At 31.9% G+C, this 27,361-nt stretch overlaps 1 protein-coding gene across 3 annotated transcripts in view; it reads right to left on the reverse strand.

Annotated features, from left to right (window-relative positions):
• Positions 1-6,499: 6,499 nt before the first annotated feature.
• The window catches only part of LOC140437361 (regulator of G-protein signaling 11), a 367,203-nt gene continuing 346,341 nt past the window's right edge, over positions 6,500-27,361 (reverse strand). For all 3 annotated transcript variants that reach the window (XM_072526845.1, XM_072526846.1, XM_072526844.1), the window contains one exon: positions 6,500-22,593. In XM_072526845.1, the coding sequence (XP_072382946.1) occupies positions 22,533-22,593 (61 nt within the window). In that variant the 3' untranslated portion in view covers positions 6,500-22,532. The remainder of the gene's footprint in view (positions 22,594-27,361) is intronic.

Here is a 27,361-nt window from a genome sequence, read left to right on the forward strand (position 1 = left end):
TCTTAGAGTTATTTATTATTACATTACTTTTCACCCACATTCGATCCCTATGGCAACTCACCCAAATGAATAAATTTAAGAAGAAAACGTTCCAGCATTTTTCGATATTTAATACATTAACGTGTGTTTTCCATTGTTCTAAAATAATATTATTGGTACATCTTTTAACTACGGGTCGTCCAGAAAATAAAGAATGATTGCACCTTGCACCTCAACCTCAATCGAGGTGCCGATCCCTCACCGTCGTCACCTAACGATGAAGAAAATTTAGCAAAACCAGCAATTTCCTTTAAACACATTGCATGACTATTTTCCACAAATTTCTCAATTCCTCTTACATGAAATAGTGACCGAGCACCTTGGCAATAAAAAAATGTACGCTCGGTGCATACCAAACATTCCGACCCGATATGACAGCGATGATAAGAAGTTATTACTCTAAAAGTACTACAAAAAAAATTAATATTAAGATGTGAATAATACTTTTGATATGAATTTGAAGGCAACTGTGGCGCTAATACTAACTTTAAAATAAGTAATAGGCAACGATAAAATAGGCCGGAAAATTATTTTATTAATCATTTTCAACATTAGACTCAATTTAATCTCCAGTTGATTCTTTAATGTTTCCACATTGAAGCGATCGATAAGATTTGTGATGTTGTGCAGGTATACAGGGTGTTTCAAAAAGGTATGTCATAAACTAAATCACGCATTCCGGGGACAAAAATAAATTGATTGAATCCAACTTACCTTAGTACAAAAGTGTACACAAAAAAAGTTACAGCCCTTTGAAGTTACAAAATAAACATTGTTTTTTTTGCATTATCTCCTAAACTACTTTACATTTGGTAATAAAAATGGAGACGTAAATTTCTTGTTCTAAAAGCATTTTTCATACAAAAGAAACAGCAAAATCTAAGGGCACAGAAAATTTTTAAGGGGGGTGTGTAGCCCTAAATCCCCCCAAACTTTTGAGTACGTTCAAATCAAATGAATTTGACTATAAAAAACTAGTTTTTTCCTAGTTGTCCATAAAATTACAATTAGTTTCTACGGATACAATAATTACAAACAGTTCCATTAATAATAGTCAATAATTTGAAGCTATCATTTATTGTGTGAATAAGATTCATATTAAAAATTTTGATATTACAATGGCCTACACATTTCAGGAAATGGCAGATATGCATTTAACTTTTAGTAAGTTGGATCAGATTAAATTATGATTTCAATAAACTATCGGGAATACTGTAGGTGAATGTCAAGGAAATAGTGCAGCAGCCGCAAGGCGTTATGCAGTCAAATACCCCAATCGAAATACACCCGATAGACGATTATTTTTGACCATTGATCGTCGTTTACGGGAAACGGGTACATTCCAACCGCAAGTTTCTGGCAATAGTGGTCGTCCAATAATGGATGCAAGAAGTCCCTGGAACAAGTACAAGGGTAATAGCTGCTAAACTAAATGTTCCTCACGTAAGGGTTTGAAGGATCAGCTGCTTAAACCCTATCACTTAACAAGGGTTCAAGAGGTATTGGTTAAAGATTATCCTAAAAGGATTGAATTTTGCGATTGGTTGTTTATGGAAAACACTCGAAATGTTAATTTTATTAGAAATATTTTGTTTACCGACGAAGCTACCTTCAGTAGAAATGGAATAACAAACCATCATAACTAGCACATTTGGGACGACGAAAATCCTCACACCAAAAAAAACGACTCATCACCAAAGGACTTTCAAAGTTAATGTTTGGGCAGGAATTGTTGGATTACAATCGAATAGGCCCAGTATTTCTTCTCAATAATTTAAATGGGGATAATTATTTGCAGTTCTTGGCAAACGATTTACAAGAGTATTTGGACGAAGTGAATATTGTATAAGGCAAAATATGTGGTTTCTACAAGATGGCGCTCCATCGCATTACAGAAATGAAGTCCGGGAATTCCTTTGCAGGCAGTATTCTGGTAGGTGGATTGGAAGGGGTCGTGACGTACCTATTTCTTTATCACCCAGAAGTCCAGGTCTTAACCCCATGAACTTTTACTTTTAGGGGTTTATGAAAGAGAAAGTGTATTCTGTAACAATAAAGGACGAACAATTGAGGGTTAGAATAATTGAAGCTGCAAATCAATTTCGTCAGATTTTTCAGCGCATTCGGTTTTCCTTATTAAAACGATACCGAATGTGTATTGAAGAAAATGGGGGTCATTTTTAACATTTATTGTAATATTATATAGAGGTTATAGACATTTTTTGTACTTGTTAATTCATTTAAGCCATTTATTTAGCTGCTCGTAATTTTTCAAAGGTTAATGAAAATGGCCTTAACTCAATAAAAACTGTTTTTTGAAAAAAATGATGAGGCAAAAAAAATTTAAAAATAATGTCATAAAATATTAATTGCACAAAATTCATTTGATTTTAACGTACTCAAAAGTTTCTGGGATTTAGGGCTGCACACCTCCGTTAAAATTTTTCTGTGCGCTTAGATTTTGTCGTTTCTTTTTTATATAAAATGCTTTCAGAATAAGAAAGTGACGTGTCCATTTTTATTACAAAATGTCAAGTAGTTTAGGAGATAATGCAAAAAAATAATTTTTATTTTGTAACTTCAAAGAGCTGTAACTTTTTTTGTCTACACTTTTGTACTAAGGTAAGTTGGATTCAATCAATTTATTTTTGTCCCCGAAATGCGCGATTTGTAATAGATTGTTCGCGGGATACAATAATGATAGTTCAAAAGGAAAATCAATAATTACAGGTCTACCAAGACCAACTCCTTTTTTAAATCTGACGTACTTAAGAGATCATCATTTTTGACATAATTGTATTTGTAGCACATCATCTTGGACTCCTTTTTCCGTAGTTGTATACATCTGATTCTAAGTTATTTAACTTTTATTTTCACTACAGATATTTTTCGGTAAGCTTTGGAATTTTCCAAATTTCTTGTAGTAAAAAAATAATCTTCTGTCATCTGATGTACAAACAATTTTCGTGTTTGCTTTTTAGCCCTTTTAATTATATTTAGCTAATCATTTGGATGGAAAATTTAAGCATGATAATTTTTTTTTCTATTACACCAAAATTTGAATCGTCGCCAGAAAAGTCATGACCAGGTATAAAAAACTTTTTCAACTTTTGAGTTTTGCAAAATATTGCTCAGTGCCAACACAACTTTAATAACTACTTTCTTGTGACTTGTTTCGGCAATCAGAACGTCAAAAAATTAGTAGTTTAAAAATGTTATTTTCATCACAACCAACAATTGTGGCTTAATCCCATATAAACACAATATTTAAACAACTTTAATGGTTATTTTTTGGTTGCTAATGGTAATCAGTTCTGAATGTGATGAAGTGTGAAGACGCCACTTCTTGGGCTCTTCTGGCAGCTGTGTGTTCGCGCCAAACATGCATGTGGTCAACATTATTTACCTCATTATATCAAAATTGTACACCCAGAGTTGTCGCTTCTAATATACTACACCAGTGGATAATGTTGGTATGGGTAAAGTTTTTGAAAGTCAAAATCCATAACTTGTTTTGTTCCATTGCTGGATGTAGCTTCATCTTCATCTCTTTTTTTATATCTTTGACTGCATCTGCTCGCCGTAAATGAAGTTCATATTAAATTTTAGCAATAGCAATAGTATTGTCTGTGCCTGTAGTGCTAGTTTGTGCCTTACATTTGTATCTTCAAACAACTCTGATCTATACAGTTGCCATTTTCTTCTTATTACATTCTCAATTACAAACATTTTGTTGTTACTGTCAAGTAGTACAGGAAGGACTCGTTTTTTTAATAGATTGCTTATTTCTTTTACTTCTTTGTGCACATTAATTAAGTCGTGCCTAGAAATCACACCCTTCATTTCATCGCACCACTCTCTCATCCAATTTTCTTTGGCTTTTTATCTTCCTTTTAATTCTTCTCAGTAGATGTCTATATTCTGTTATTTTCTATCATTATGTAAATAGTGTATTCAGTATAGGGTTTCATCATGTAGTTATTTAGCCATATTTCTTCTCTCTATGTTCTAATTTACAAACCACATTTCCAGATCGACTTAGTATTATAATCTTTTTTAGCATTTTCTGGTTTTTAGCAATTTCAGGGTCAAGATATCTTGTGTCAACTACAATATATTCTTTTAATTGTTGCTGCAGATCTTTACAAAAGACTTTGTCTTCCTATTCGCCTTCATCTTCGTCTTTTTCTTGTAGTGCTTATCAGTGGCGCACCAGAATTTGTCTGAGGGGGGGGGGGTTTGAAACTTTTTTTATGCTACTTCCATTTTGAATCACTGAAATTTGGGTTTTAGTTTAATTTAAAGTACTAAAGATAGCAGTGCCAAAGATTCAGGTATCTATTATCCTGCCTACTAAAGCTATTTTCTTGTGGCATTTTTAGGTAATTACTATTTTAATGGGAATAAGCCACAATTGAAGGTTAAAATAAGTTTATTGGCGTTTGACAATAATCCAACTTGTAAATACAATACATTTTGGAGACGGCTATCGCCATATTTCCGTTCTCCTCCGCAAATCCTCCCGGTCCAAGGCATGCTCCTACTCCAAACCTCTCGATTCCATGGCTCTTCTAATTCCTTCATTCCATGAGCATCGAGGTCTACCTCTTTTCCTTCTTCCAGGGGGCTTCCATTTGTGAATTTTTTGGGGCCAACGTTCGTCAGGCATTCTCAATAGGTGTCCAAACCATTTTGAACCTCTTCTTTCTATTCTGTCAATGACCGTTTCTGTAGTATTCGTGTTATTTCTTCGTTGATTCATTGGTCTTCTTCAACAATCTTCTCTTCAGGTCTGCATTAATTGTCCATACTTCAGAGACATAACAAAGAACTGATTCCACTATGGTTTGCCTTATTCTTTTTTTGTTCCTTTTGGAAATGTTGTGATCCCACCATAAGGAGTTCAGACATCCTACAAATTTACGTCCCTGATTAATTCGGTGTTTAATTTTGGTTTCGGTAAATATTTAAATTTTTCCACTTGTTTGATTTCCATGTCCTCTTCTATCAACACTTCAAACCTTACACCTGAATTGATAACTAAATATTCTGTTTTCTTCATGCTGACATCTAACCTCCATTTTAAATATTCTCTGTATAGACGCTTTATCATAAATTCTAGATCATAAGAATCTTAAGCTAGGACGACTTGGTCATCCGCAAAGTTCAATGAGAACAGTACGTCATTTCCTATGGGGATTCCCATTCCCTGGCCGTGGTTTTTCCAATTTTGGACGGCTCCCTCAATATACAAATTAAACAGTAAGGGTGACATACTGCATCCATGTTTAAGCTTGCCACAATTTAAGTCTTGGAACTGTATCATACTCCTTTTCTATGTCGATAAAGGCTAGATGTACTTCGGTACCAACCGCTATTCTTTTTTCTATTAACTGTTGGAGTACAAACAAGTTATCTGTGCAAGATCAAAGATCAAAAATTCAAACGTCAATAAACCTATTTTAACCTGCAATTGCGACTTATTCCCATTAAAATAGTAATTAGATCTTATCTCTGTCGTTGTCCCGGGTGGTGTGTCTCTTCTTCTTATTTCTTTTTAATGACTGCTCGGATGTAATTGTGAACATTATTCCATCCTTCCGTATTTCCCGTCATCTTCACGATCATCTCTCCTACAGTCACAGGGTTCATACCTATTTCTTTATACATTCCGTTTCTCTCCACTGTACATCTATTATACTCCAGCATTGTGTGAGTAACAATGTCGGAATATTCGCAGAGGAACACAACTTGTGATAGTCCACAAGGCCGCCGCAGATACAGTCCTGTAGGCGCATGGGACTCGCAACAGACTCGTTCTGTTGTCAATATAATAAAAAATATTATTAATTATTGTGTATTACCTAATTATTGTGAATTTATACAATAATTATTGTGTTCTACATATTTAAAGTGATAATTTAAATATTCAATTAGCGTTTTGGATTTTTTGTATTGTGCGTGAAAGACAAGTTACATTTTCCTACTATTCTTTATATATTGTTTACTTTATATGCCCTGAGGGGAGGGGGGTTTAACTCCCAAAACCCCCCCTAGGTGCGCCACAGGTGCTTATCCGTTTTAGATATTGACAACCATCATGGCAATCTGCCTTTGCATACAGCTGCCCTAAACAGATTTGTGGCTGTTGTGTTGAACCATGTACGTAGATTGTTTATATAGGAAATCCTTTGCTTTCCTGAGCGTCATTTTCCTTCTACTTTTCCCTGTAAAATTAGTTGCATCAATATCTTCTGCTATTCCTCATGATGTGACTGAGGTATTCGATTTTGACTGTTTCCCTCTAGTTTTAGTACATGATATTTTTCAGAATTTGTTTAAAATAAGAAATATAGCAGTACGCTATATTTCGCAGATTCTCGCAATTTATTATTTAGTTATATATTAATGTTCTGGTTGCTTAGGTTTTGTGTAAATCAAGTTAGAAAAATAAATACACTTATCACATAATCAATGTATTTCCCTACAATAATAATAACATTTTTGACTATCAACAATTCTAAGAAATAAAATTTTATTAATTACAATAAGGTTATTAATATATCAGTACAATTAATAATACATCGGCTAATGTTATAAAACTATATACATCACTAACTTTTTGACTCTGGCAGCAGCTTTAATAGTTTCGTGCTCACCATTATGCTATTAGAAACATTTATAATAAAAGTACCCTGTATAAAAATAAATCTGCACACACTGTGTTTTGCTCAAAGGTATGAAAATAATATCAACGAAGTTTCCAAAAGGATTTGCGATTCTGGATAGAATGTTAAAATATTCAGATTACATGATAATGTAAGAACAAAAGTATCGTTGTTAATATTATATCAAATACATACCATACACCAGTACCAATAAATATAAAGCTTGTTTTCTCGTGAGATATTTTATCTTCTTTTATTTGCTATAGTTACAATATTTTCAAAGTTTGAATATTCTAACCGTAACAACTCAACCGTGAAAAATTTTGATCATTTTTTATCGTTGTAAGTATTTTAAAGAGCAACGTCATCAAAAATATCCTTTGTCAATTTAACAACATGTTAATAGTGTTTCTAATTTCTTGTCCGATGGTTGACTTATTTAGTTTTTCTTTAAATGTGTTTCTTTCAAACTTGTATACCGCAGTTACGGAAAGTGACTAATTCGTAATAGTCTGCTTTTGTTAACATTGTCTTTTTTGTCTTTGTTACATTTTGTTATCGCCGAAAATGAATGAGAGATCCGAGAATAATGAATAAGAGATGCAACGAATTTGAGTAAGGATTTGCTCTAATCTTGAAAACATTAGCCAGAGACTATTGCAGACAACACAACATTGGAATAAATATACCTATGAGAAAAATCCAGATAAATGAATGCTTTAATTGGTTAAAAAATAACTGACCGTCTTTTGACTATACTGAAAAATATGAGACGTGCGGAACTTACTATTGAAGAAAATCGTCGTTTAACTGTGCGCACACTAGAAAGTTTCAAAGACTTCTATAGAGAAATTTAACCTTAGGATTTAGAAATGTAAGTGCTTTAAATTAACTTCACTTAAACATTGCTCTAGACAAGCTGGAAAGTGTTTACTTATGATGAAAATATCCTTAAAACCATCATTATCGCTGAGTTATGTGTTATTCATTATGATTTGGAAACCAAACAGTAATCTTCACAATGGAAGGTTTCATTCGAGTCATTGTCGAAATTAGTACATCAAAGTCGGAGCCAAACAAAGTCCACGTTGATTGTTTCTGTCAAGTATGAAAGTAGACTGCGTGAGAGATTGGATAGAAAATGGTCCCAATTTTGATCGACCAACGACGGGTTCTTTTATCGCTGTAAACCACTATGTAAGAATAAAGATGTAGAACTCCGTGGGTTATCGTATATTTCGGATAGCACCCTGATACTTTTTAGGTCATTTGAAACACAATTTTAAAATTTCTTTAGTGACTCACTTCGCCGATGAGAGCATTTTGTTAACACGAGTGAGGATTACTTCTAAAGATACCACGAACTAGATGACAAACAATAAGGCATTCTAGAGTTATCAAGAAAAGTCGAATATATTTAGAACAGACCTCGTACATTGTTTTTGTTGCGGCTAAAATTATCCTTCCCTGGTCCTTCAAGGCTGCGCCAATTACAAAGTTATTAATATATTTTGTGGATTTGTCCATATTATTAAAAAAAAGGCAAGTTAAGTGAGTCTCATTAAAAAGTTTTATTTGGATTATAATATCGATTGTTTGAGTGTTGGAATGTTTAATTCGATAAATATTGATTCAATGATTAAAAGTACGTTTCCATTTTGATTTTTAGACGTAAACCTTTAAATGTACGATATGTGTAGGATATTTTTATACAGGGCTTAATAAAATTAGCCTGAAACATTCTGCACTGACCAATAAGAGTATTTGACAATCAGAGCCCCACCTGAAAAAACGTTAGGGCCGTATTTAGACATTTATTGAAAACTACTTACTTAGTCCAGGCGAGATAGTTGGCATAATAAAATAGAAGGACATATCGAAAAACATTTTTCATAGTAGTTATTATCTATTAGATGCATAGAGTCAGTCGTCTTCTATTAGGTACTATTATTTTAGTGTCAACTTAATTTTATTTTTCAATTGGATAAATATGAAGCAGAATATTTTTGACATGGAAAAAATATGATTTTAATATAAAAAATGGTATTAATACGAATACCTACTACAGATACTTATTCATACTTCTTAGTCACAAGTTCACCAGTACTAGACTTTTTGTACTATGAGTCTCTAAAATATGTTCATCAAGCTAATTGAAAGAAAATGGTGTACACATTTTTGTATCTAAGTAGGAAACAAACTAATTTTACTTCCTTTGTCTAATTCTACACTATATCTTAGTAACCTTTAATAAATTTTTTACTCGTGAAAAACCAAGTTAATAATGCGAAAACTTTTACAGATTACAATAGGTTGAGGTTCAGGTTACGCTGTCACATTTCAAGGAAATTTAAAACATCGTAATACAATAGAAATCTGTCAATTTATTTGTCTAGCTTAAACTCAGTTAATGCTTAATGATAATGTTAATAGAGTATTTATTAAATATGTATAATATAGTATAATTTATATTTCACCAAACAATCTTAAGTTTTTGTTTTAATTGTCCCTATTTTTATTATATTATTCTTTCATTTCTAATTTTGTTTGTTTCATATTGGATTTTATATTTTTTTGTTTCATTCTTGGTACAAGTTGTTGTTAAAAAGATATTAGATAAGGCAGTAAGCTCGGGTTTGCGAAAAATTCTAATTTATTTAAATAATTTTTCTAGACAAATTGGAAAAATCAACTTTTTTGGCTTATTCACTTGTCTTTTTACATTTCTTGTAATATTCTGAACACAATAAGTATCTAGAAATTTATTTTTTTCCTAAACATTATCGTTTTTGAGTTATAAATAATATAAAACTGAAAAAGAAGAAAAAAGAAAACGATATTCACAGATCAAAACATAAATAAAAGTAAAATTAGTATTTTTGAAACCATCAAGTGCGTAAATGCGATTTCAAACCTTCTTCCATCAGTTCGCGATGAGTATTTTGAGCTTATTTAATTTTAAAACATTGGTTTTCAATTGAAGTTTTCAATGAAGTGTTTATGCTAGGACTGGCGCTCGGGTTGCCGAGCGCCTGGTCTTTATATGTAGCTTGGACGTTCTCTACGCTTTTGTACTATTTGAATATGTATACCTTTTGGTGATCATGTTTTTAGTTTTTTTTTCAGAAATATCTAAAAATGTAATTTTGGGGATTAAAATTAATTTGATGAAAAGTATAACTTAAATGCAAAATCGCCTGTATCAATAATAAAGTACGTAATTATTTATTTATAGATTCATGAATATACCGAACTGCACTCCTCTCTGCAGAAATATATTATGGGACGTTGAGACTGAATTCGAAAGAGCACAGAACTAGCTGAACTTAATTGTTAGATGGTGCAACAGATGGAGAGTTAGATTGACTCAATCCTACCAAAACAAAAATAATTCTATTCAAATGCCCTCACAGCCGCGATGCTAGGAGGAACCAGATAGTTTTCCTCGGAAAGAATCTCGAATTCAAAACCTCGGTGTCTTATTTGGAAGAGTTCATTATAGCAGGACTCTTAACTGGGATATTGACATCAAAAACATCCTAGACTGGGTAAGAAGAAGAGCTAATCTTTTAGGTGCACTATCTGGAAAACTCGGTAATACTTTTGCACACCTACAATACTTTTATTAGACTCATAATCGAATACAAGGCGTGTGTCTACGTGTCACCAAATAATCGCCTAATGAACGCCATTGTGGCAAATGTTGTCAGCATTAATTCACCAACTTGCGAACATTCCATCAATAAAGGACAGAGTCGGTTCTCTCAGTAAAATTTATTTAGCTCCAACAACAGAGCTATGCAGACTGTAAAGACTCGTTACTGATAAATAAAATGACGTCTTAGAAAGAATCCCCATCAAATATCGCAGATAAAATATCTGTACGCCAAAAACGCTGATTCAAGAGCCATTCCTTAGTATCGCTGGTGACACAGAAAGTACCTTCTGCTCATGGATTGGTTGACTAACCTTAAATTCTTCCCCATAGCACTCTCTTTTTTACACAATACAACACTTTCCAAGCCCATGCTCCACTACTAGTATACCACTTTAAAAATTACCCACTTGCAACTAACGTTGTTCACCTTCTCAAATGCTCCCGCAACAAAAAAGGGAGCAGCCCTCCCTTGAAGAAGTGTAAGCTTAAAGTCAAGAATATACCACTCACGTGTATTAAACATGTACGCTCCTAGTTTGCAGTATATACTGCACATAAAGAAACTAGATAGTCAATTTCATTTAATTTATTATTGTGCAAAAACACATCAATTGTGTTTTTCCATAGTCTCAGCTGAAAGAAAGCATGAGACTGAACTATTATCTCTTTTTGAGAAAGACCGAGAGTTTTTCCTGGTGGAAAAAACGCTGCAGCGCTTCATTAATAAATAAAAAACCATCATTTAAAATAAAACAAGCCTAAAATTCTGATTGGAAGAGGATAGAAGAAGGTTTGAACTTAAATTAAGGCACTTGGTAATTTCAAAAATAATATTGTTTACTTGTGTTTTTACCACTTGAAACACGTCAGTTTTAATTTATTTCAAATTTAAATTGCTTATAACTCGAAAATGATCAGTTTAAGAAAAAAATTTCATAAGAGTTTTTTATTTACAATAATCCAAAACATATAAAAAATTGCCAGAGCCGTTTAAACAAATTGGGACTTCTTTTCGCATTAACGACTTCTTGAGCCTTGTTGTGGCGTATATCACGAAAGTGATTATGCAAAAATATCTCATGGAAATATTTTTTCGGGCCAACCCGAACTTTTCGTCTTGTCTGCATTTGTTTCTGTAGTTACTGAATAATGAAGTAAATAAACCAGTTTTATGATTTATTTTGCGATTTTATATCAAATATTAGCTTTACATGACTGTCTTTCTCCAACAGATTCTAAAATCGATTACACCAGCAATCTGAATTAGAGCAAATTTAAAATAAAATTTTAAAACAACCTGTGGATTTACAGGTTGAAAAATTAATCATTGGATGAACGGAGCTGTCGTAAAGAGCAGATAATCATCGCTTTCAATCACCCTTCTTTACTGTACGTACCTTTTTTTTATCAAGGCAGTGTCTACAATATCTCGTAAATATCAACATGACTTCAAAAATAATAGTAGATTATTAAATATGGAATTTCAAGTTGATTTTATGTTCGATAAATGCGAATAAATAATTCCTTAGTTAGTTGATATTATTAGATACAAATGTTCATATTTTATTTAAAATTTTAATTTGGCATGCATTTAATCGCTTGATACAGCATTCGAACGAGCATTTATCAAAAAAATTACCTAGTTTTACGACATGTCCGTTTTAAGGGGTTTTCGGATCTCTCGCCCAGTCTACGTGTCGGATTTGTGAGGCCATCTTTAAACTTTTTTTACAAAATTTTTTAAAAGCGCAACAACAATCATTCTACAATTTTACAATGTAACAAATTCAACGAATTTATAAGCCTGATTCAAAGAGTCCTCTTACATTCAAGTTTTTTAACAATGATAATTTGCTCACAAAATATTGGAATTTTACTTTTCGCCGCGAAGGGCTAAAAGTAATAAATGTGCGTAGAGGGATCTGGTTAGTGTGCGTTCTTATATGACAGGTATAGTTTTAATGACTCTTAATGTATTCTCGTTCACTTCTTATTTATCGGTTTATAAGAAATTTGCATCGGATCCCTTTAGGCAGTTAACGAATAGCAGTACAGGATTTCACAAAATAAGTGCTACTACAAACCGTAAACCTTTGTCTTCATTTTCTCATCTTGATGGATATTACCTATTGTAGTCGTTTAAATTTAAAAATATGTTATATTAAATTTATTTATAGCTCCGCATGTGAGAACTATTGATATATTGTAATTACCACTATCATTTTCTCTATGAAAACTATATGTGGTAAGTCGTATTACTGTAAATTTTTGTAATACAATGACAGTCAATCACTTTACGTCACTGAATTCTCACAGCTCCTTTAAGTATAAGTTTTACACATTCATGCAATGTTCTTGCATGTAATCACTTAAACCTTCTGAAAATATGATCAAATGTTCTTCGTTCATAGTCTGCCCCTCTACAAACTATATTGATAATATTGGATAATTTTGTATATTCACATGATTTTTTTTATATTACCTATACAGTAGTACCTCGATATACAACTTCAATTCGTTCCGTAACCTTGAAATTAATGAAATGCCATTAATGCGTTCCAGCTCCCAAAACACCCCCTCAGTTTATTGTGAATAAGAAAAAAAAATTATTTACAAGAAGAAACATATGTTTAGAAATAACAAATAGGTACATATTCTATAAAAACATAATAAAAGAATCTTCACATTTTTGGCGCGCTTTGCTTATTTTCACCTGCAGATCGTTTAAAAAAACTGTTCAAGGAGGTTTGTATCTTCCTCCCTTTTATGATATTGCGGAAATAAGTTGGGAAAGTTTTGTTAAACAACTTCGATGCCCGACCGGTTACAACTTTTTCGGGGTGATTGTTATTCGCGAACTCACAACTTTCTTTCAAATTTCCAAGATTTCCTTTATATCTCTTGTTGCAAAGATAACCTCCTTCATCTCTGACTCCTCTTCAAAACCAATTTTTCGTTGAACCACCGTATGGTGCTGCGAATGTATGTCGTGTAACTTCTCGGTTGTCAGTTCTTCAGACTGTTCCCGACGAATTCGTTCACATCTCTCTCATCCACCTACAAACCCATGGATTTTTCCGGAGAAACGATCTCCTCTACACTTCGTGCTCCAATCCTTCGAAGCCTCTTTCAGTTACACCCTCAGGCAACATCTTCTTTGATTAAGAAGTTACGGTCCTCGTTGTAACACCTAGCCAGGCCTGATCAATAATTATTACGTATATCACGATGTTAAAATATTCCTTCCAGAACTCTCGGAGGCTTCTGGACGTTTGTGTTCTCCGTCACCTCAAAGCAGCGCCAAAAAAATGTGCTTGGTGTACAACATCTTAAAATTAAAAATCACCTGCTGATCTATGGGCTGCAGGATAGGAGTGGTATTTTGAGGTAGATATATGACCTTTATAAACTTTAACTCTTCGAGTAAATCATCTTCCAGATTTGGTGGGTGAGCAGGGACATTATCGAGGACGAGAAGAACTTGCATGGGTAGGTTGTTTTCCTGTAGATATTTTTTAACAGAAGGGCTAAACACTAGGTTAATCTACTTCGGGTTTTTATTTAAAATAGGTTTTTTATTTTAAAATCGTAGCTGACTTAAGGTTTCTGGGATTTTCCGAATTGTATACTAGCAGAGGTTTGATTTTGCAGTCACCACTCGCATTGGCACAAAGTACTAGAGTTAATCTATCCTTCATGGGATTGTGATCTGGCATCGTCTTTTCCACTGCCGTTATGTACGTCCCATTCGGCACCCTTTTCCAGAAAAGGCCTGTCTCGTTAGAGTTAAAGACTTGCTGAGGGATACCTTACAGATGAAGGCTTGTAAGCACATATACTGAGGTCTAGTCTGAGGTGGAAAAATTTGTAACACACTGCACACGACTTCAACATGCGCATGTGGGGGTTGTGTGCTGCGGTGTAATGTACGATTACTAGTATCTCAAATCATGCTTTCACCTCAAAGCAAAATATTGCTCGCTTGGCGACTCGTTTCTCAAAACACTCGTATATTGGGGCACTCGTAGATCAAGATACCACTGTATATGTGTGTATCGGATAAATTTTCACGAAATGAGATCAATCGATAGATACCACCATATTGGAAAATAATAAAGATGTTTGTATACGCTAAAAAGCTCGTTTTGGAGATATGTTGGACTTTTGATCTTACTAGTACTAGTTAGGCGTTTACGTATCTCATATGTCTGATTGTCGTTCTGATTAATTTGATGAGTTCTGTAAATCTAGTGGTTAAATTAGGTGGTTAAAGTGTGGAATTCATTAATCGTACAAACTTGCTTCGAGTTCGTATAAGAAAAACCATCTTATTGATGATCAAAGGTTTTGAACTCTTTTGTTCGATTTATAATTTTACTTTCTCTTCTTACTGGTTTAAAAATAATAAACTAGTCGTTTGGATTCTTTATATTTTTCTAGTTGTTTTTATCCGATAATATAAGTATTTTAAATAAAAAAGTAGCAGTACCTATTTAGTTCTTTTATATTTTGTGTCATCCTGTATTATATTCAATCCCAATTTGATGGGGTCAGTTTTTATAAGATTAAAAATATAACATATTATATTTTAAATTAAATAATAACAGTGATTCTAAGAGTAATCTATAAATATTGATTAACAATTGTAGATAAGTTACAAAGTATTGTCTTTTGTATAATCTAGCACCTACCGATTTGGTTAATAAACATTTTATTCAGGAAAAAATGTTTTAGATATTTATGTCAAATACAGTATTTTGTTTTAAACTTTTGTACAAACATGGTAATAAATATATGTTTAGATACATATAAAACTTATAAGTAAGTCATTTTAGAACCAAAAGCACAAGCAAAGGTATTTAACTCTTTGTCTTACTTTACACCATTCTCTTGATGTTTAATTTATTTTGAGTAATTTTTATTTGGTTTGTTCTTGGGAGGTTTTTTGTGCTCTGGTCTTCCTTACAGATCTTATGATTCTATTACATATATTTTTACTTTCTTCATTCGAATGAAAAGTATATTAGAATAATCATGTCATTGGTTCCTTTAGGGTATCTAAAGAACCAATAGCATGAACTAAACACAATGATAAGTACTTTTAAGACTCGTGTTTGATAGAAATATAGGAAAATATCCCATTTTTCAAATCTACTATTTTTCACAGTTTTTTTTCTATACATATGTTGAAGATGTATAGAGCATTTTCTATACATTTATACCTTCTTCTGGTTATTATGGTATATTGCTTGTTCTCCACAATATATAAAATGATTCTTAATAAGCATGCTGTAAAATATCTGACTGATATGAGATAGACATTAACAATTATTAAAAAGTTATTGAAGATATTGATGTAGTATATACCGTAGTTAGTAGAAGGACTAAAAATTAAAACTCCTAATGATTATTAAGCAAATAAAGAGTTTTAGATAAATGTATCTAAAAGAAATTCCAAGAATAAATAGCCATGTTTTTTTTATTGTGTCTGACATTCCTGATCGAAATTTGCTCTAAATCTTTTGTCAGAGTACCAGGGAAAAATGGTACGAAAAGTACTTCACGATACACTACATTTGATAGTTATTTCTTCTTCAACTAATTATCAAAAATATAAGAAATACCACAGAATAAAGAGTTTTATAGTTTAAGGTTTACTCGGTCATTTGTGTTGGCAAAAAAAGAGATGTCAGCTACTTAATTGATTTATCGATTAAGTTTCGCTTTTTTATTCTTTTAAAAGCTTCTGTAGTTTACTACAAAAAATAATGGTGAGTAAGGTTAGATGTAAGTAAATGACCAACACTGGTGGAGTTAAAACAATTTGTAGGCTTTTTTGATGTTATGTGATGATAATACGATTACTTAACATTAATAGTCTTAACAAAAAATCAGAAACTACAACTAAGCACTATTGTCCATTACTTAATTGTCTGGTAATTTAAATTTATCAGACTGCTTCATTGGGTTAACATGTTTGCGACCATCCAATAGAACAAGGGTTTTAATTGGCACGTGCATTGCAGGATGCTATCGTTTCATAAAACAGAAAATTCTAAAAGTTAAATACGCCGTGTCTGTCTGTCTATTGAATGGTCTCAAACATTTTAGCTCAACGACTTAGTCTGTGAAATTTAAATTATCAGACAATTAAGTAATGAACAATAGTACGCGGTTGTAGTTTTTTGTTTTTTTTAGTTAGGGCGTTTGTTTTTAATGTTGTTATAACGTCAAAAAAAACTGCAAACTATTAACTTCACCAGTGTTGGTCGTTTACTTTATAAACTTACATAACATTATTTATTGTAGTAAACTGAAGAAGCTTTTGAAAAATAACAAAGCGAAACGTATTCAATAGATCAATAAATTAGTTGATTTCTCTTTTTTTGACAATATAAATGACCGAGTAAACCTCTGAATACACCTGCGGAATATATTTGAAATACATATAAAGTTTTATGTTCCTTCATTTGTCAGATTATTTAGACGACCAATAATATTTATTATATTATTCAATTTAAAAAAGATTAAAAATATTTTTTTTTACTTAATAAATTTCTTATCTTAGATGGCTTTATGAGAGCTGTAACCCTATCTTTGTTTATCCTTCCTTACGTTTTCTGTCTGTCTTACCAGAGCAGCTCCATGCCTCTTCGTACGGTTATTGATCGAAAATCTGTCTTGTTCGAAAACCAACTCAGCAATTCAAAAATGTTCAAGGAACCAGATATCTTATTTCGAACACTAATTCATCTACATCTATAACATAATAGACATACAATAATGTAATATTTTTACCACAAATTGTGCTTAAAATTATTAGTGTAGACATTTAATTTTTATGTGAACCGATTGAAAACTGCACCGTTTATCAATAGCTCGATTTTTTTTTTATTTTATTCATACAACATCTAGGTATATGCTCTTACTGGTGTATTATAATAATATGACAACGACAAATATTTCAATAGAACTCTTATATTTAAGTATTAGTATATTTAGACGAAGGCAGAGAAGTTTCTACTGCGGTGTTATGTTTTCACTGTATCTGACAAATTCTATCTCAAGTTTGATTAAACATATCTAAGTCTAATTTAATACTACTCTACTTCAGCTTTATAGTTCATTCAATATATCATAGATATTTATGTAAGTAGACATGTGTGTAAAGATAAAACTATAGAAATTAGAAACCCCAAACAATTTTGTTAAATTGTCATAAGGTGTTTATTGTTGGTATGTGTCAAATATAAAAACTGCTCCATATTTTAAGTTTTTCCATTTTTAAGACTGGGAATTAACTGGCTGTGATCACGGACTTTAGCTTTATATCATGTATAACCGTTGAGAACCACCGCTAGATATGTGCCTTCCCTTCTCTTTCTCTAGCGATCTAAATCTATCTTAAACTGACATGATTATTATACTATCTTTTATTATATTATACTATCTAATCTCATCTGTAATTTTTCTCTTTTTATACATCGTCTCTAGTTTATACTAATTTTTTTTCAGTTTGCTTACTCTTTCGTCTAATAATGTGACGAATTGTCCTTTTGTAACTGCGTCTTCTTTACTCTGTCCATATGAGCTCTTTTGCATATCTATATTTAATGATAAAAACATTTTTCATTCAGACATTTTATCATGATCACCATCATCATCATTCAGCTTTCTGCGTCCCAAGTTGAACATATTCAATCAATTTTAGTGTTTTTCACTAATAATAATTAAATGTTTCTCCTATAGATACTTTGAACAAAAGTCATTTATTGTGAATTTTCTTTATTTTTCGTATCATCTCACTATTCAACTGATCAACTTTAGATTCGTCATCAATTATTCTGTAAATATTGTTATTATTTTGTACCATCCTAGGTCATAAATCAAATTTTAAACTAAAAAATTTGTACAGTAGGTCGATTTATCTTTAGTTAGGTTAACTTCGTCCCAATTTTTTTTATTATTAATTCTTTGTGTGGTTGATAGTGTCACTTTGGATTACGTTCGATTCAGATAGACATTATATACCTTTCTGATAAATATAAATCTTTAATGTCTACCTATTTGTTTTTATACAAGATTATTATTTTGTATATTTGTCTATCCCCAGTTTTTTTTTTGCTACTTACAAGATATGATAGTATCAAGGAGTCCAATAAATAATGAACAACTAACTCTTGGTGGACAGCAAATAAAGAGAGTGACAAAATATAAATATCTGGGAGCTTACATCAACACAGAATTAGATCCAGACCAAGAGATCCGGGTACGAATAGAAATGGCAAGGGCAGCGTTCTTAAAATGTAAGCAATTGTTCTGTGACAAAAATCTGAATACTGCGCTGAGACTGAGGTTTGTTGAATGTTACGTCTGGTCGCAACTATTGTACGGGGTAGAAACATGGACACTAAAAGCGCAAATAGTTAAGAAGATTGAAGCCTTTGAATTTTGGATATACCGGAGAATGTTGAGAATTCCATGGACTGCCAGGGTCACCAATAAGGAAGTGCTGAGAAGGATGGGTCGAGACAAAAAATTGTTGAGAACGATAAAAGTACGCAAGACTGCATACCTTGAACACATACTGAGAAATAATAAATATAGTCTTCTGCAGGTCATCATGCAGGGTAGAGTCGATGGCAAAAAGGAAGTAGGTAGAAAGAGGAAGTCATGGCTGCGAAATATTCGAGACTGGACAAACATGACTGTAGACGAATTATTCCACGTTGCAAAAGACAGAGAAGCTTTTAAAAATGTGGTCGCCAACCTCCGTTAATGGGGACGGCATAGGAAGAAGAAGAAGACAAGATATGTTAAGTGATGTTCTATGAAAGGCGTGCATTCCTCTATTGAAGATTAGTATAATGTTTCTTTGTGTTTACTAAACCTATCATTCTTGATACAATATTTTTGTTTATTTCTAGTACTCTAGTTCATGTAGCAGACTGAATTAAGCCTCATCAAACATTTATTGGCTTTTTCTTGCTAAAACTTTTACTTCAAAATTCCTGTATTTTGAAAATGACATTTACCTTTGCTATTCTCATGTCGAATTTTGGTATTTAGTTCCTTACCATGGCACATTCGTTGTCCCATTAATTGTTTCATTGCTTTTTATTCTTAAATCACACCAAACACTGTCTATCTCTTGCACTTGGTTGAGCGATTTTTTCTAGATATTTTTTAATCTCTTACAGTAAACAATAAATTATTTTTCTTGATTTCTCGTCAAAATATTTTCGCAATTGTAAACATGCTATGATTATTACCTAAATTCAACTCTAATTTTGGTTTATAAGGGATTAAGTTATCATTGTTGATACAAATAAATTCCTTTTTCAAAGATCAAACTTATAAAATTTAAAGGATTTCTCTATATGTTCCAAAGAAATTACATATTTAAAAAAATCGATTGATTAAGCATCTTCTAAACAATTCTTCTTTTAAAACCAAATCTAACCAAAGAAGAGAAATTATTTCATATAAGGCGAAACAATGGTATACTTTTAAATTTGTCTAGCACTTAAAAATGTATGGATTTTTGACCTGTTATCTACGATTTAATTGTTCTGTAATGTAAGTCACATATCTACTTAAATAAATTTTTTGTTTTAAACTATTTAGTTTCAGTTAATGATCAAAATCATTAACAGTGATACCATCTAGTACTTAAAGTTGTGATATCCACAACTTCAACTATTAATATATAGCATAAGAGTAAATTCTACTGCAAAGAATACAGTGAAAATTTAGACACCAATGATTATATACACCTCTACGAAAGCATTTAAGGTTCCTTGTCCAATTTTGAATCATTGATAGTTGATAGAACATCCCAAAATATCAAAATATCCACAAGAGTGACTTAAGGGCTCAGTAAAGTCTACTTCAAGGGAGATAACAATATTTAGGGATGCAGACAAATTTCGACTACCTATAATAATTGATAGGGTGTTTTACTAAACAATATTGTGCAGTGTTTTTTATGTATAGTTTTTCTTAAAATAACTTAACATTGTTTTTATTTTATTACTGAAATCACAATTATTAAAAATTTCTATATATATATATATATATATATATATATATATATATATATATATATATATATATATATATATTGTAACATAAAACATTACATTTTTTCCTGAATATTATGGTAACAAGAGTAGAGTAAATTTCTGACACATCATAATTTTCATATTTTTAATCGAGAAAAGTACTTCATAACTTTCGATAAAAAATTTAAAATCGGTAAATTTAAGGAAGCATATGTGTTTTTTCTTCTTGATGTAGCAATTCACAAAACACTTTCAATATATACTTACATAAATAATGTCAAGTATTTTGCAAGTCTTGAAAATCATGTTTCATCATATTAGAGTAAGATCCCAGAGCGATCAGACATAACTTATTTTCACACAGATGAAACCTTAGAGTCGCAGTAGCGTCTCGCGTGCTTTGAATACCTGCGTATTTATGAAACTTGCTGAGTGACACCTGGGCACGTACCAGGTGAGCAAGGTAACTAAAAATAAGAGCTATTTAACTTAAATTTACATAACTGATTTTTATACATGTTTTGTAGAATATTATGTGGAAAATACTGTAATAAGTGTCAGACACTTGTCATGGACCAGAACTTTTGTCAGACGCTTTAAAGCTCCACTTAAATTAAATGAACTTTACTTACTTTTACATGTCTGATTTTTAAATATGTTATTAATGGAACTATAATAAAGTTATATTTAATAAGTCAGACAAATCAGAATGACCAAATATCCCTCAAACACAAAAAATAGTTAACCAGAAGTATCAGCGCGAGAGTGCTGTGCTTGCATTTCAGAGTGAGTGAGACATTGCGATAATTATGTTACGATATATGCATAATTTAAAAAATGATGATACGAATGTATGGTTAAACGCAGGCACCGGAAATAACCAGAGATACATTAATTTGACAAAGGTTTACGAGTACTTGGGACCATCTTTAGGTAGAAGTTTACCAGGGTTTCACGCTCTAACTGGATATGACCTTAATCCCGCCTTTTTTAAAAAGGGTAAACAAAGACCATTCAATATATTAATGAAGAAACATGAATATCACCGAGCTTTCATGCAGTTTGGAGAATCAGAGTTGTTTACCGATGAAGCCACCCAAAAAGATATTTTCAAAATAATCCAAAAATTTATCTGCGAAATTTATAGTTTTCCTGATACGTGCAACATTAATGCTGCCCGGCTTCAATTGTTTTTAAATAATTACAGCGTATCTAATATTAACGAAGAATTAAATTTAAGTTAAATAGCTCTTATTTTTATTTACCTTTCTCACCTGGTACCTGCCCAGGTGTCACTCAGCAAGTTTCATAAATACGCAGGTATTCAAAGCACGCGAGACGCTACTAAGACTCTAAGGTTTCATCTGTGTGAAAATAAGAAGTTATGTCTGATCGCTCTGGGATCGTGGACTATAATTCGAGTAGATTCACTAGCTGAGGCATCAGAACTATTCCGATATATTCTTGGAAAACCTAGCGATAAGTAAATATAATGAAATTTTTAATAAACCCATAATTAGTTACCACAAAACCTTACTAGGGCAAAAATTTAATTTGTTAATTATATTCTGATTGCCTCATTTATATGTCCTCATTTAAAAATATGTTAAAATTGAGTATGTCAGGAATTTTTAAGTTTTATCTAACCAGTTAATAAGAAACAAATATTTTGTGCCTAATTTAATCAATTATTTGTGAGCAAATACTTTGAGCTGAACAAAACGACAGAGATACTATAGTCAATGTGAATTTGTAAAACTATACTATGACTAGGTACGCCAATAATTCATTCCTTGTTCAAGTTAGTATGCGAGAGTAAAGTTTGAGAAAACAGTGACAGGTACAAAGCCAAAACTGGCAGTCTTCTATTTACTTCAAAAATAGTGACAGTATCGAAATATACGACTTTGATTGATTGACTAAGGAGACAAAAGACAAGACGAACTAAATAAATTCAAAGGTCTAAAGACCAAAATAAAAATGATACTAAGTATCACCATTTTCTCTATTACCCTATTGTATCTTACCCTTTAGTTTGAACACTCCTCCTAATTAAATAGCGTATTGTTTTGATTTGGCGACAGTATCAATAGATACATGGTGTTAAAGATATCCTAGAGTTGCGTATGTCTTAACGAACGGAGTGTCTACTTTGCAGGTTTCCCTGAAAACAAAAAAAATTGAAAATTATTAAAAAAAAAACGGGTGTGGCAGTCCAGTGAGACTGCCGGTGGAAGTTACACTTCTATACACGCATTCGCCGTTACAAATTTATTTGGGAGTCAATCTGCACAATCATTACATATGTAATTCTATAGGTAAGACATAGCAGAAAGAGAAACAGAATTAATAACAACTTACTAACAATGAAGGATTGAATCAATATTTTGATGAAAATGTATATTTTTATTTTAATATATGTATGAAAGGAGTTGAATGCAAAAATTTTTTTACACATACTCTGCAGTAAAATTAATTGTTTATTTTGTTATTAATATAATAATACAGTACAAATTAAACTGCAATATTCATAAGTATTTAAAAATGACAATAATATACATAAAAAAATACACTACAATACAGTGCAACATAATTCCATATAATAATACAATACAAATTAAAATGCAATATCCATAAGTATTTAAAAATGACAATAATGTAATAATATTAATAAAAAAGTCCTCCCCGACTGGGAATCGAACCCCGCGTGACTGGCGGGGATACTGACTACTATACTACCGAGGACATGACACTAATATATTTCAAAATTGACAGTTCTGGATCATACAGTGATTTATTGAGATTATTATTTTGAAATACAAAAGACTAATATAATTATGAACATTTAATAAATAATACAAAACATATCACATAAATAATAATATTAATAAATATTTTATTATATGTATAATATTATATGTATATATATCTTTATATAATATATATAATAATAAATTATATATACAATAGGAAAATTTTTATATTCGAGAGAGGAAGAGAGAGAAAAGATATCTTCTGTCTCTCTCTTACTCATTATCTTACATATATAATGATTTCACAGATTCACTCCCATACAAATTTCCAACGTGGAGCGCGCGTATAGAAGTATAACTTCAAAAAATTTTTATAACATCCTGAACTTTAAAACGTGAAGAACTTTCTAGAAAAATGTAATAAAAGAAGAGATTCAAAATCCATTATTCTTGGTAGTGAGTGATTAGCATCTAGGTTGTCACCAGATCACCTTTATTACAGCCTCGAGCTGGCTACATAAACTAGTAATTAATCATCATTAATTTCTGATAATCCATAAGAGAATTAACAAGTTGTATAAAAGTTAAATTTTTTCCAACCAATTCAGGTTTATAAATGCTGTTGGTACGAGACAGGCTTTGTTCCCAATACAGGTCTTATTCCATAAATCCAGAGACGTCAACTGCGACGTATACGCTTGTCTGGTTGATTACGAAAAAGCGTTTGATCGATTACAGTACGCCAACATGATGCAAATACTAAAAGAAGCAGAAATTAATAAACAAGATCTTAAAATAATTAGAAATCATTATTGGAATTGGACCCCAAATCTCAGAATTGAAGGTGAAGACATCGAATACGTGAAAATCATGCGTGGAGTGAGGCTAAGCAGTATTTTGTCTCCCCTAAGCTTCAATCTTTACCCTGAAAAAATATCTATCAAAGCTTTGCATAAACATGAAAAAGGCATTCTTCTAAACGGGTACTGGCTAAACATCATCAGATATGCAGATGACACCATAATATTTGCTAAAAACCTAGAAGACCTACAACACCTTATAAACAAAATCAAGTATTACAGTCAAAAATATGACTCAATATAAACGTAAACAGACCAAGGTCATGATGAAGAAAAAAAAAAGAACGTCAATCCTACGTCAACCAAACCCCAGGAGAAAGAGTGACACACTACAATTACCTCGGCACCATAATAAATGAAGAACGGACCAACAACAAGTATCGGAAAAGCTAGATCTACCTTGTAACGGATGAGCGGTATAACCACTCCTTCGAGAGCCACAACCTTTCTCTTGGTATAAAAGTAAGACTGCTGCGATGCAATGTCTTCTCTTCTCTACGTGGACTGACCAAGTCACAAATGAGGAGGTCCTCAGAAGAATGAAGAAAAAGCGAGAAGTACTCACCATCATTAAATCTCGAAAGTTACAGTACTTCGGACAAATTATGCGAAATGAATTCAGATATGCTCTCCTACAAGCCATCCTACAAGGAAAAATATTTGGAAAGCTAGGTCCAGGAAAAAGAAGAACATTCTGGTTAAAGAACCTCAGCACCTGGTTTAACACAACATCTGTACAAGTTTTCCACGCTGCTGCAGATAGGATAAAGATTGTCATAATGATCACCAACATTCGTCACCGATAAGCACATCAACAAGAAGAAGAATTTCTTGTATACTTTATATACGTTTACAATGATACTCAGTTATTTAAATCTAAGTCGTGCTTTATATGATATCAAATAAGGCCTAAGGGATGATTTCGCGTTTGCCAAGAAAGTAACTTACGAAGCAGCCTACCCACTATAAAGTTTTTCTTTTAATTGTTCTCTTTTCCATTACCATCCATTACGCTGTAGATATTAAATAATTTTACGAGAATTTTTTCTATAAAAAAATCTAAATTTGATAAATGTCATGTCAAAATGACAAAACTTGACAAATGAAAAATGAAAAAGTTATGAATAAAAATGTCTAATACCACTATTGGGAACATTGTCAATTTTGGGACCCCAAAAAGATGCAGAAAAGTTTACTACTCCTACCACCGCGATTCCTCCTAAAACTTCCCACGTAGAGGGGGGGGGGACGAAAAACATCGAATTACCAAGAATATGTACGCCGTAAAAAATATTTCAAAACAAAAATTTTTGATAATTTTGAACAAAAATGTTTATTAGCACTTTTTTTTAGTAGCATGAACCGTTCTCAGAAACAATGCTTAAAGCGACCGGTGATTTTAAATGTCAATTACACGCCAAATCAATTTTTTAATCTTCTACTACTGACGTGGTGCCCACATGACCCTCGATTAAAGTCAAATTACGAGTATTTTTTTATTTTTTTTGTTATAGGTTTGTGACTCGCAGCTACCTTTAAGTTACAGTGATGTCATTGTTTCACTTATTGATAAGTTGTACGGTAGTCTGGTATTGAGTTTATAACCATCTAATATTTGAAAGGGGTCATTTTGGCACCACGTCATTGTTTGTGACACTTTTACGAGAATGGCAGGTTTATCCAAAACAGTACATTAAAAGTAAGCATGACACAAATCGATTGTTGAAAATTCCTTATTTATAAACAATAAAGGATAATCATTTTCTAATAAAACAGAGACTTGGACATTAAAAAAAAATGCAATTTAAAAATAATCGAGGCTTAAACTCTGGTTATACCGCAGAGTATTAAAAATATCATGGACTGATAGAATTACAAATAAAGAAGTACTGAAGAGGGTTGGTAAAGAAATAGAACTAATCACCACTATACAAACCAGAAAACTAAAATACCTAGACCACGTGATGAGGGGACCAAAATATGAAATTTTGAGACTCATAATACATGGAAAGATTCAAGGAAGAAGATCTGTTGGCCGAAGACAGAACTCATGGTTGAAGAATCTACGTGATTGGTATCAATGCAGATCGATTGATTTGTTTAGAGCAGTAAGTTCAAAAATAAAAATAGTCATTATGATTGCCAACCTCCGTAGTGAGACGGCACTTTAAGAAAAAGAATTAAACATATGTTAACAAATGTTTTTCCTCTAAGAACAAATTTTCGTTAGAACAAGTAATTTTGGCTCTATCGTATAAGGATTTAATGATTCCCTTATTAATATTGATATTGTGATTTGTAATTTAGATATCTGTTGGTGTATGTTGTCTTTTTATACACCTGAGTCTCATATCCAGTATCGTTCTTAGAGATTAAAACATCCAGGAAAGCTAGTGTGTTTATTATTATTGTTATTTTCCTTTTTCATGATAAATGTTATTGTCTCTTCTTTATCGTTTATAATATTCAGGAATGTGTCCAACAACTCTAATCAATTAGGCCATACTGAGAATACATCATCTACATATCTCCACCATACTATGGGTTTTAAATTTTGTTTAGAACAAATATTTGTTTTCAAAATCTTCCATAAATATATCGGCTAATAATGGAAATAAACTAGAGCCCATTGCTAGACCAAAATTTTGGATTACTATGGAATCACTAACAGGAGAATTTTACTGTCACCATGGCATGTGGTTGTCTTTTTTAAGGCAAATCATATGCTATGTTTTTTTTTCTGACGAATAATCTCAAGTTAAAGTTGATTTCATGTAATCGAATGAACTATTTTACAACAAAGTAGTCCCAGGAACGCAACTCAACAATATTGGCAATAACATTTTAGAGTCGTCTACTTTAAAATGTATAATGTATGTCGGAATTGTCAATAAAAATGAGTCAGATAAAATTAAATTATTAGAAGAATTTTTCACCAAGTAACAAAAAAGAAAATTTGTTTAATCTATTAATGTTTGTATTTTGAGAACGATTTCCGAAGTAGAAATTGAAACGTCAATAAACTTATTTTAAACTTTAACAATTGTGGTTTATTTCCATTAAAATAGTAAAAACATGTAAAATATCGATTGGCCATCTCAAAACAAAAGAACAGAAGATCTAATGAAAAAATCGCAAACAACACGGCATAAATGTCGAAGAAAGGGAGATAAAAAAAATGATGATGATCCAGAAAATGTTAGTGTGACAATTGATACCCTATATGAGACCAGTACCACTAAAGAAATATGTCTTGAAGGCATCTAAAGGAAAGTGTGCGACTTGCATAAAGTAAAAAATTATTAAATGCTACGTTTGC

Source organism: Diabrotica undecimpunctata, chromosome 3 (assembly GCF_040954645.1).
Source record: "Diabrotica undecimpunctata isolate CICGRU chromosome 3, icDiaUnde3, whole genome shotgun sequence".
Lineage (NCBI taxonomy): Eukaryota > Metazoa > Arthropoda > Insecta > Coleoptera > Chrysomelidae > Diabrotica > Diabrotica undecimpunctata.